The 12,575-nt window shown below is 36.2% G+C and overlaps 1 protein-coding gene across 1 annotated transcript in view; it reads right to left on the bottom strand.

Annotated features, from left to right (window-relative positions):
- Positions 1-8,246: 8,246 nt before the first annotated feature.
- CENPE (centromere protein E) overlaps positions 8,247-12,575 on the bottom strand; it is a 92,279-nt gene continuing 87,950 nt past the window's right edge. Inside the window, exons 48-50 of the mRNA XM_051966710.1 lie at positions 12,102-12,364; positions 11,024-11,059; positions 8,247-9,486 (exon numbers count right to left, since the gene is read on the bottom strand). Coding sequence (XP_051822670.1) covers positions 9,392-9,486; positions 11,024-11,059; positions 12,102-12,364 — 394 coding nt within the window. The 3' untranslated portion in view covers positions 8,247-9,391. The remainder of the gene's footprint in view (positions 9,487-11,023; positions 11,060-12,101; positions 12,365-12,575) is intronic.

Genomic DNA, 12,575 nt, shown 5'->3' with positions numbered 1-12,575 from the left:
AGATGAAATTCGCTTACTTCGTTGAATGTCCATCTTCTTCCCTGGAAAAAGATGCTCATTCTCGCTGGGTAAGTTATTTTTGGTTGCATACCAAGTTCCTTAGCCTTTCGGAATATCATATTCCAGGCCCTTCGATCTTTTAATGTAGATGCTGCCAGATCCTGGGTGATCCTTATTGTGGCTCCTTGATACTTGAATTGGGTTTTTCTAGCCGCTTGCAATATTTTTTCTTTCATCTGAGGGTTCTGGCATTTGGCCACTATATTCCTTGGTGTTTTGATTTTAGGATCCCTTTCAGTGGGTGATCGATGAATCCTTTCAATGTTTATTTTTTCCTCTGTTCCTATGACTTCTGGGCAGTTCTCTTTGATAATTTCCTGGAAGACAGTGTCCAGGCTCTTTTTTTCATCATGTTTTTCTGGGAGTCCAATGATTCTCAGATTGTCTCTCCTGGATCTGTTTTCCAGGTCTGTTGTCTTCCCCAGAAGGTATTTCACATTTTTCTCCATTGTTTGATTTTTTTGGATTTGCTTGACTGATTCTTCTTGTCTCCTCGAGTCATTCAATTCCACTTGTTCAATTCTGATTTTCAGTGAAGTATTCTCTTCACTCACTTTTTAAAAATCTTTCTCTAATTGTCCAATTGAGTTCTTTTGTTCTGTGGAATTTTTTTCCATTTCACCAATTTTGTTTTTTAGAGAGCTGTTTTCTGTTTCCAGTTCACCAATCCTATTTTTCAAGGATTTTACTTCTTTATCCACTCTCTCTTTAACTGACTTCTCCAGGCTCTTTTGCCAAGCCTCCCTCTCCTTTTTCCAAGCTTCCTTCTCCTTTTGCCAAGCCTCACTCTGCTTTCCCCATTTTTCTTCTAGCTCCCTTGTGAGAGCCTTTTTAATCACTTCTATGAGGTTCATCTGTGCTGAGGAACAGACGATCTCCTCCTTTGGGGAATCACCTGGGGACTGCCTGTTTTTAGTCTCCTCAGGATTTAGAGTCTGCTCTCTATCTGTGTAGAAGCTGTCAAGGGTTAAAGTCCTCTTCAGCTTCTTGCTCATTCTGTCTATTAATCAGAGACAAACTACCAAAGAAAAACAGAAAAAACTGGAGTTTTTCTTTGGGGGGGGGCTGGGTGTGTTATCGAGCTTCCTCTACAGACTGCGGGGGGCAGCAGTGAGGCACTAGCAGGACTGTGCTGCGCCTGCGCTCTGAGATCCCAAAGCGTGCTGAGTCACTGTGGGGGGGGAGGGGGGGGGCGGCCAGGTCCTGAGAGACTCCAGCTGTTTGCGGTTGTATTCTTCAGCCCCGGTGTTTTTAGCTTCTCTGCTGGGCTGTTGACTTGCTGCAGGTTCCAAACCTGTAGCGAAGCTCTCCCCGCAGAGACGGCTACGATCACTCCCCACCCCCTCTCAGCTCTGCTCCCGTGCTCTCACTGCCGCTGCCCTCAGCCTGCGCCCGATCTAAAACCGCCCCAGCCCTCCAGTAAAGACAGACCTTTCTTGGCGGATCTCAAGGATGGCTTCTCTTGGTAACTATTTGTGGGTTTTTTTCAGTCAAGCATTGATTCAGAGGCTTGTAATGAAGTGGATAGTGAGAGAAAGCGCGGAGCTTATGCAACTGTGAGCCTCCTCTCCGCCATCTTAACCGGAAGTCCTATTGCACAAATTTCAATGGACATTATTGTCATCTTGATTTATTGTTCAGGAATCATGCTCCCAAATGAATCAATTCTGGAAATGAGGAGATAAGCAGTTGGTTAAACAGTAACTTTCCAAATCAGAATTCTCCCAATCTGTTTTTGGCAAAAGTTCCTGTACAATAACTTGATCAAAGTTTTGCAAAAAATCAGCCCCTTTTTAAACTGCTTTTTATATGAGAAAACACATTCTTTATTGGATGATGACATTCTTCCTTAAATAAAATTTACTAGTTATCAAGTTTGAAATGACCATTCTTCCCAAAATATCATTTTGCCTTCTATTGATTTGCAATCCAGAATTCGTTACTCTTTTTTACACCAATGCAGCTGAAACTTCCATGCTCATCTTGGAAAGTCCTATAAATATGCTTTTGCCTTCAAAGTATAACTTTCTCATGGAAAGTGAAGTGTTGATTTTATTGCTCAAATTCTTGGCAAAAAGAGATATTTAAGTGAATATTGTCTTTCCTTCATTCCCATAGAGAAAATAAGACCAGTCTTGCCAAATTTTGAAAAAATAACTCTTGGGGTGGTGCCAAGATGGCGGAGAAGACACACACGACATTCTAAACTCCTCTCATACCCTCACTACTAATCATCAAATTCAGCCTCAAAAATAGTGCTTCACTGGTAAAATTCATGAAGAGTACAACAACTTACCAACTGAAGATAATCTGGAAGATCACCAGAAAAGGTTTGTCCTGAGTGGCGGGAGCAGACCAGTGCAAGCAAGGAGATAGGAGAAGCTAGCATACTGAGCAGGACCAGGGCAATGGTGGTCTCCGTGGCTGGAAATTTTACAGGGAGGACTCTACCCCAGGTTGGAAGCTCTGCTGTGGTTGCAAAGGAGTAGAAAAGCAGAGAAATTAAAGCAAAAGGTAGAGGGTACTCTACCAAAAAATGCTAGAATCTAACTGGATCTGGCTACACCCACATGGCACTGGAAGTGAGTGACTCAGCACAGACCACACCACAGCTGTGCAGCCACATTCTGCAGCATGGTACTTTTCCCCAGGGCAGTCATAAATCCACATGGCAGGGGGGCTCAGCCTGGAGCAGCCTCTAATCTGCATAGCAGGGGGCTTGGCCTGGGGCAATAAAATTTCTGCAGTGCGACTAACTGCGCTCCAAAGGACAGACACTTCCAGTGTGTTGCCTCTTTGCAGGGCAACTGCTAATCCCCACAGCAAAATTCTGCCTGGAGCAGTGACTTTTGCTGCTCAGCTTCTAGCCCCAGGGCAGTCACTAATCGCACTGAGGGGCCTTTGCTACACAGGGTAGAGACCTTCCAGTGTGGAGCTTTTCCCAGAGCACTTCCACAGCTCGGCCACTCTTTGCAGCCCATTTGCAGGATAGCTACTGTCTATATATCTGTTCCTGCTCTGAAGAAGAAGCTGGTAACCTTCTTGTCCTGAAGGTATACCATAAGGGCTTTAAAAAAAATGAGTAAAAAAAGCCAAACAGACTATCAGTAGCTGATAAAAAGAGAGCAGGTTTTCAACCTTGAGGTGACTAATAGCAGACAGTCTCCAGACAAAACCCCAAAGGGGATGTAATCTAGTCCCCATCACACAAAGCTCTCCTAGAAGAAACTATTAAAAAAAAAATTAAAAGAGAGCTAGAAGAAGAATGGGGAAAGGAAAGAGAAGCTATACAAAAGAGTACAGAAAAGTCTTATAGAAATTTAATAAAATGGAAAAAGAAAACAACTTCCTGAAATGTGAATTGGAAAAGGTAAAGAGTGCAGGGGGACAGAATGTGTGCAATGGAAAAGGTAAAGAACTCCCAGGAAAGTAGGATTTGTGAATCGGAAAAGATAAAGAACTCCCAAGAAAGTAGGATTTGTGAATTGGAAAAAGAAAATAACTCAGTTAAAAAAAAAATTATCTATCCTGTTCTAAGTTCAAAGGTGTGTCTTTGATCTATTATATAGTCGAGTTTGCATTTAGAGAAAAGATCTCTATCAATGTCTGTCTCTGCTATTGTTCATTGGAAGAGGAATTGGTGAGCCAAGTTACTAAAAGTTTCAAAACCTGAAATGGATCTCCTAGCCCTCTATAGTGAGGAAATAGCTACCCTAAATGGCAAAATCTCTACTACTCATAGTCTCTTCTATATAATATCTACTATTTTGTACAAAAAATAACTTCTAGAAGAGATTTAATCTTCTTTTTAGACAATACTCGACATGAGCTATATCAAAGCTTTATGACACTTTTCATTAGGACTCTTAACTGGAGACATGAGACAGTGAGTTTGAGAAAAGCCTGAATTCTTTTTTGCTAGGGGTCATGATCTTCCTGGACTTCTTGTACCCAGAAATGGACTTCCCTGTATGAAAAAGTAATTCCCTGGATCTCAGGTAAAATCTTGGGAGCTCATCTGAAAGGTTAGGGATTTATTCTTATAATACTCAAATATTTACTGCCTAAACTGTTCTGTCTCTACATAGTTGATTTGATCCACTAAAGATGGCTCTACTCTGAGGCCGATTTAATGATTAATAAATGCCTGTCTGGCATTTTGAACCTCCTTTCATTTCTGCCTTCACTTTCTTTTTTATTTCTATTTTAAAATTAATTGCTTCTTTTTTTGGTTATACATGTATATTAACTTTTTAAATGCACATTTCTTTATGAATCATGTTGGGATGGAAAAATCAGAATAAAAGAGAAAAACCACAGAGAGAGAGGGAAAAAAAATAGAAAAAAAGAAGTGAACATGACATGTGTTGATTACATTCAGTCTCCCTAGTTCTCTTTCTGGAAAAAGATGGAATTTTCTGTGCAAAGTCTATTGGGATTGCTTTGGATCACTGAACCACTGAGAAGATCCAAGCCTTTCATAGTTGATTATTACACATTCTTGCTATTATTGTGTGCAATGTATTCCTGGTTCTGCTTGTTTCACTCAGCATCAATTTGTGTTATTCTTTCCAGGCCTTTCTATAATCAGCTTGTTTTTTTTTTTCTTCCTTGAGGGAATTGGGGTTAAGTGTCTTGCCCAGGGTCACACAGCTACGAAGTGTAGTGTCTGAGACCAGATTTGAACTCAGGTACTCCTGACTTGAGGGCTGGTGCTCTACGCATTGCATCACCTAGCTGCCACTTGTTCATTTTTTACAGAACAATAATATTCTATTATCTTCATATACCACAACTTGTTCCGTCATTCCCCAATTGATGGGGATTTTCCAATTCTTTGCTATCACAAAAGGAGCTCCTACAAATAGTTTTGCCCATGTGGGTCCTTTTCCCTTCTCTAAGATTTCCTTAGGATGCAGACCATTACTGAATGGTACTGTATGCAATTTTATCTGACTTCTCTTTCTGATCCTCTTTGTCTTGACACTGGCTGCCTTACTTCTCTCTAAGCTCCTCCTCACACTTCTCCTCTCCTTTGTTATCTTCCTCCAATTAGGAACTTGGGAATGAAGATTTTGCTGTTTTCTTGTTTTTTATGTCCCTAGTGCTGGCACAAGGAAGTCACTAATACTCTATTCATCTCTAAAATCAAGCTAATTAGGGTTACTCTAAATTTGTTATCTCAACTAGGCCTTTTGATTCAATGTCACCTTTATCATCTTTATTCTTTTTTTCTAGGCAAAAGGAATTAAGTGATTTGCCTTGGGCCACACAGACAGCATGAAGTGTCTGAGGTCCTATTTGAACTCCAGGGCCTGACACCAGGCCCAGTACTCTATCTAGCTGCCCCATCATCTTTACTCTCTTAACTTTCAATCTTTTAGCCCCCTGTGGTTCTTACAGACATGTCCCAAGTCTATCCTTAAAAACCTTCACTCGATCCTAACATCTCCTAACCTTGTATCTCTTCTCACCTTCTCCACTAAAATCCTAGAAAAAATGTGCCTTCACTATTGTAATTCACAACTTTTGGCCTTATCATTCGACTGAAACTTTCTTCTGCAAAGTTACCAATGATCTTTTAATAACCAATGCTTTTCCTCAATTCTCATCCATCTTGGTTCCTGTAGTTTTTGGCACCATTGATTACTCTCCTTTCTTGAGCTCTATAGATTTTCATAATATTGTTTTCTCATGGTTCTCCTCCTACCTGTCTGATCAGTTCTCAGTTTCTTTTGCTGGATCATCATCACATCTTATTATTATTATTATTTTAACATTTTCTTGCCCAGCCCTGAATGTTTATTATCTTTATGTGCATGATATCTTTTTCCAGCTTTTTCTCTCCCAAGATCCAGTTTACCATCACTAACTCTTTCACATTTTTAAGTGGATGTCCCATAGGCATCTAAAATTTGGCTCATATTTTTCTACCAAACTCATCATTCTTTTAGAGTTTCCATTACTCTTGAGGATGTGTTCCATCCTAATTTTCATCTAGGTTTTAACCTTAGTGCCATTTTTGACTCTTTCCTTTCATCCTACTTATTCAGTTGCCAAATCTTGTAATTTTTTCCTATGACATATTTCTCACCCACTCACATCCTAATCTAGCCTCTCATTATGTCTTGCCCAGACAGTTGTAATAGCTTTTCTCACTGATTTCCCTGATTCAAGTTTTTCCCATTCCAATACATTCTCCATATCTATTGTAGCTGATAAAGTAATTATCCTTATTTCTCTACTCAATAAACTTTAAGTAGCTCGCCATTGCCTTTGCAATTAATTATATATTTCTATTTGGCATTTAAAGGTCTTTCCAACCTGGTCCCTTTTATCATTCCATCTTCTTACACATTACTCCCCTTTGCTGGGCTGGAAAAAGTGCTGTGCACTTTTCTTCCTTTCTCTGTACCCCACCCCAGAGAAGGCTAAAATTGAACATGAATCTATATATATACATATATGTAAAACTATACTATGCATATTTGTCATTTCCTTCACTGGAGGTAGGTATCTTCCTTCACAAGTCCAAATCTTTCCATGTTTTTCCAAATTAGTCAGCTAATTATTTCTTATATGACAGTAGTATTCTATCACAATCATATACCACAACTTGGTTTGGCAATTTCCTGAAGGGAAAGAAGGGCATCTACCTTTTAATCAATTTTGACATGTGTAAAATAGTATTTCAAAGTTGTTTTAATTTGCATTTCTCTATTCAATAATGATTGAGCATTTTTCATGTTTATGGTTTTTAATTTCAACAAAAACTGCCTGTTCAGATTCTTTGTCCATTTATCAATTGAGTATGAGTCATTATTTTAAATTTAATAAGGTTCTTTATATATTTGAGATATAAGACCTTTATCTGAGAAATTGTCTATTAAAAGAAAAGATTGAGGAAAGAATTCTGGGAAGATGGAGAAGTAGGTCAGAAAATTCTAAACTCTTCAGATTTCTTCTATAAACAAGACAAAATAATGCTTCAAAGTACATATAAAGCAGTAAAAACAAGATTTGGTGCAGAACAATGGTCTTCCTGGGACAACTGGGTGGAAGAAAAATACCAGGAATGAAGTTTGATCTGTGTGAAGTGTAAACACCTCTAGTTTAGCTCCATGGAAACAGCAAGTGGCAAGCCCTGATGTCTAGGTTGGGAAGTCGTTTTGGCCTCATCCATAGGATTCTTCACCCCACCCAGAAATTGTGGAGTTGCTTGTCTCAGCAAGGAACCTCAGATAATAATAAAGGATGGCACGCCCAGTTGTACTGCTGAGACAAGGCTGTGGGTAGCAAGGAACCAGTCAGCATATACCCAGTAAATGTGGAAGCAGTAGGCCAGGGACCCTGCTGGCTGTGGCTACTTACAGAAAGGCAAGAGTTCTTGGTTTTAGGTTCCAGGACAGAAAGGAAAAGGAGGACCTGATGTCAGAGGCACCATCCTGGACTCCCTAGGACTAGATATGATTAGACCAACAACTATTAAAAAAAAAAATGAGCAGGAAAAGGAGAAAGAGCCCAACCATATTAAGTTTCTCTGGAAATAGGGAAGACTGGGCTCAACTTCAGAGAAGGATACTGAGGTAAAAAATGAGTGTAGAGAAGATCTGGGTTCATATTCAAAAGATAGTGAAGTCCAAAAAGCCACTCCTACTTCAAAGGAAAATCAAAATAAAAAAGTCGACCAATTAGAAAAAGAAATCTAAAAACTTAAGGAAGAAAAAGACACCAACAAATAATGAAACAAAAAAAAAAAAGTAAAAACGAGAATGTGAAACATCTCATTAGAAAAGCAACTGATATAAAGAACAGATCAAGGAGAGACAGTATGAGAATTGTTGGACTACCTAAAAGTTATTTTATATATTTATGTATATAGTTAAGCTATTTAGAGATACTTGTTTTCTAGAGCTAAAAAAGAACTTGGAATGACTAATTCATTTTGAGCATCATAATACTCAATCATGTACAAAGAACTCATGGAGAAAGATGCTTTCCATATCCAGAAAAAGAATTGTTAAATTGTTGTATGGTTTTACACATTAAGTCATATAAATGAAATTTATGTTATTTTGTCTAATGACAGTCTTTTTTAGGGTGGCATGGGAAGGGAGGGAGGAAAAAGTACAAAGCAAACAACAAAGAAAATTTGGAAAGAAAATGGGAAGTACAGAAAAACAGGGCAGCTTTGAAAATGATTTATTTATTATAGGTTTTTTAAAAAGTAAATTATGTGAAATGGAAATTCATCATTATACATACACATATATAATTTTATTTTAACATTTTTATTTTCCCCAGTTACATGCAAAATCATTTTTTACATTTATTTTTAAAACTTTTTGAGTTCAAGATTCTTTCCCCTACTTCTCTCCATCCTCCTGCAATTAGAAGTCAAATGTGAAATTATGCAAAACATTTCATGGTTTTATATTGAATCCTCTTCTTATATTTTGTGTAAATGGAAAATTTTTTTTGATCTTTCTGTATTTAAGTTGAAAATGAATAAAGAAAAAAAAAACAACTCTTGTATTATGATACATACATTAAACAGTCCTTTTAAAATGTTCAGTTTTTGCTAATATTTCATATTCTCAACCTCTCCTCCTTTTACAAAAATCAAGCAATTAAACAAAATTGCTATGGATAAGATTTTATTTTCAGGAAGGTTGTCTGATTTTTTAAGACATGTTGAAGGGACAATGACTGTTCCTTTGAATCCATTTTTAGAAATGAATTTTTGTGAAAATTGCTGTACAATGAAGCAGGATCAGCATTTTATTTATTAATTTTATTTACTGTTAATTAGCATTTGTTGAGTAGATGCTAAAGCCAGATGAGGGATATAAAGAAGACACGATTACTTCATGGAGCTTATACTCTAGAAGGGAATGCAATATGAGTATAGGCTTTATAAAACAAGGCATAATATGAAAGGAAAAAATTATAATACAATTTTACACATATACATTTTTTAAAAAAGAGGAAGATAAAATGATGATCATATGATTTAAGTTATCTTTCTTCATCTTCAATTGCTCAGCATGAGAAATTCCTTCCATAATTTTGTATTCCACAGAAGCTCCTTTTAAATAAAAACTATTTCAAAAGTATTTCAACATTTACAAATAAAATAAACATTTTGGTACCATTCTTTACTGATTTAACACCTTGTTTCCTATTCATTTATCCAGAAACATTAGTGGCATGCTGAGAGAAAACAACAGTAAAATTTAACTAAACTATGATTGCAGTGGTTGGGAAAAATGCTAAACTACATATAAGTGTTGTGAAGAATCTGGAATGTTCACGTTCCATAAAAATAAAATTATTGAGTTTTACATTCAGGTGCGTCTTTTCCTGAAGAAGTCTGCCATTGATGCATTAGAGATTCTGTATTTTCTTCTCCTGGAGTTTGAGTCCCTGTGAAAGAAAAAATCCCAAACACCCAATTTTACTTATATTCAAAACACCATATTACATATATATGTACCTACAATCAAATTACAATTGTAAGAGTTAAAGGGAAATTACAAAATTCAGATTCAGTTCACAGAAAGTTTCTAGTCTAGTTGGGGTATGAAACACACTGAATGGTCTAATTCATAGTTATACACGGTTAATTCTTTAGAATAAACTGTGGGCAAAGGCTGTTACTAATCAAAGAAAGTTTCTGAAAGTTGATATTGGGGATGAAATTTAAAGGACATGAGAACAGGATATGTGTTGACAGAGATAATGTCCAGGGAGGAAGTAATATAATATATATTAGATGAAATGACGCCAGTTGGTGGAGTTGTGAGTTTCACTTGGATAATAAATTTATAGATTTCAGTACAGGAGTGACAGGAGTACATTTCCAGGTAAGCAACTATTTTAAATACAGTATTAAACAGAGTATAAGGGGAGAGAGTAAAAGTGGGAATGAGTACTATAATAATCCAATAAGGTCATCATGAGAGTTGAAATTAGGATTGTGGCAATGATCCTGAAGCAAAGAGAAAGGATATGAAAGGTTTTGTGCTCCTTTTCTATGTAACTCTGGGCAAACGTCAATCTCTGTGGGCCCCTATTTTCTCTTTGGGGAATCTGTATTCTCTGCCAAATTATCACCTGAAGTGATTATCCTGTGATCTAGGTTCTTAATAGCTTAGGTTAATGTTATGCAAGGAAGAAAGAAAGTATCAAATATAACCTTAAGATCATGAAAATGGGAAATGAGGCAAATAAATGACAGTGCTGCAGCTAGTGTTAGAAAAGGTGGAAGAAAAGCTAGTTTAGGGACTCAGTTTCAGATTCATTAAGTTTCAAAATATTCATGGAAATGTCTTAGAAGAAGTAGAGATGTCTGTTTGGTGCTCCAAATGTCAGGCTAGAGGTGCTGCCTTGGGTGTTATATACTGAGAGGGGATGGTAATAACAATAACTGTCAATTAGATGCTTTATACTTTAGAAAGTACTTTATATGCACATTATCCTATTTAAACCCCACAACCTTGTGAAGGAGGCAATACAATTATCCTTGTTTTACCAATGAAGAAATTGAGGTTCAGAAAGATGACCTCCTTGTGTCTATTTGGGATTTAAATCCAGGTATTCTTGATTCCAAATCCAGTATGTTTTATTGCTTTGAAGTCATTGGAATAAATGAAATTGCCAAAGGAAAAGAGAAATGACCTAGTGACACTTCATTGAGAAATATCTACATTAAAGGTAAGCAAAGAGGGGCAATCAATAAAAATGTTAAAAGCTACTAAAAGCCTTTGGGGAAAAAAAAAAAGACTACTGTATTTGATAATTAGGTGCTCACTGGTGATACCAGAGATAGCAGAAACTATAAGTGTTTGAGAAGAATGAAATTGCCATGAGAAGAAAGAAAGGGACTATCTAAGTGAAATCTTAAGAGATTCATAAACTTTTGTTTTCCCATTTATCTGTACCATGATAAATTGAAATTCACCTTTAATAGAATCACTTGTAGAACTGAAAGCTACTTCTGTAAGAAAAAAAAAATAACAAAAGTTAATAGTAGTCAGAAGCCCACCACTGAAATAAACACCCTCTTGGTCTAAAGCCATCAATTTGCTGATTTGTGATTACTTTTATATTATCTTTATATTACTTTTATATTATCTTTGCCCAAAAAAGCTTGCTAAATAAATTATTTAATATAATGAATCAACTGAGCATTACAGAGGATGTTTGAATTTGTCATAACAGTTTTTTCTCAAGCTTAAAAAACCCTACAGTGCTTTAACAGTTTATTTGTACATTTAAAAAGTGCTAATTACCAATGCTTCTTACCTATCTATGAAAGCTGGTCCAACAGAATTTTTACTTAGTATTATAATTAACTCAATTAACTATATATTCTTGGAAGCAATAAAATCACATTTAAATCATTTTATTAATTTATATTCTCATTAGTTTTTATGTGTCTTCCTACTGCTTAAAAAGAAATTTTAAAAAATCTCCCAAAGTGTGGCTGTTTTAGGAGATGATCTATTTTTAATTTTAATACTATTTTGTTATCCATTCATAGAGATGATTCAAAATTATTCTTTTTAGCTCTTTTACTTAAATTAGCATAATTACTAAAGGGCATGTTTTAAGGAAAAAATAGTATTTATAGCTTCCATTTCATTATGCTTATCCTTTTTTATACAATGAAAAGTTAGTGCTTTGCAAACTTTAAAGCATTTTAAGCATTTAATCAATTTGCTGTTGATTGTCACTAATAATAATCTTAATCGTCAAAGAATATTCAAGATCTCATAATCTTAAAAGTTGCTTCTCTATACATCAGGGGGAGGAAAGGGTATAGAGAAGATAAATAACATAAATGAATCCCCACTGGGTTAACAATCTTTTGCTGTGTCTATTCTTATAGGGTCAAAACCATAAGATTTCTTTCATGGTATTGTGAACTTGCAAAGCTCAAAATTCTTGTCTAAATTTGCCATTTGAGGCCAAATAGTTTTTTTAAAACTACATATATTAACCGATGTTTCCCCTTCTCCCTCCTTTGTATTACATACCTGGGAGTAGGCCTAGGCCAGAGTTATCAAAATAGCTATTAAGACAAGTGACTGGTAGAGACTTGGACCGTCCATCATATGCCCAAGATTTTGGTGAATCCTTTGGCAAAGTTTCCTGTGAAATCTGCTCTTTACACAGAGGTGATGTGTATTGTCTCTTTAGGGATGCCATTTCTGCCAGTTTAGGAGATTTTGGAGAATGGACACAAGTAAGTTCTTGTGCTTCCTTTTTAAGGGCTCTCTCTTTCCATTTTTTGACTTCTCTGACAAGATGAAAATTGTGGCTTAGAAAGAAAACAAAATAGGTATACATACATAGAAATGACACTGAAATGAAATGTATCTATATTTATATACTAACCTCTCAATTGCACTAATGCTTTATAATCCAGAAAATGAAAATAATCTTCTACTGACTAAATAACAGGTTTCACCTCTATCCCTTTGTAGACTTCTAAAGTGATAAACTAGTCC

The sequence above is a fragment of the Antechinus flavipes genome, chromosome 6 (assembly GCF_016432865.1).
Source record: "Antechinus flavipes isolate AdamAnt ecotype Samford, QLD, Australia chromosome 6, AdamAnt_v2, whole genome shotgun sequence".
In the NCBI taxonomy this organism is placed as follows: domain Eukaryota; kingdom Metazoa; phylum Chordata; class Mammalia; order Dasyuromorphia; family Dasyuridae; genus Antechinus; species Antechinus flavipes.
The sequence above is the reverse complement of the archived record's forward strand: the minus strand, read 5'-3'. Positions and strand labels throughout refer to the sequence as shown.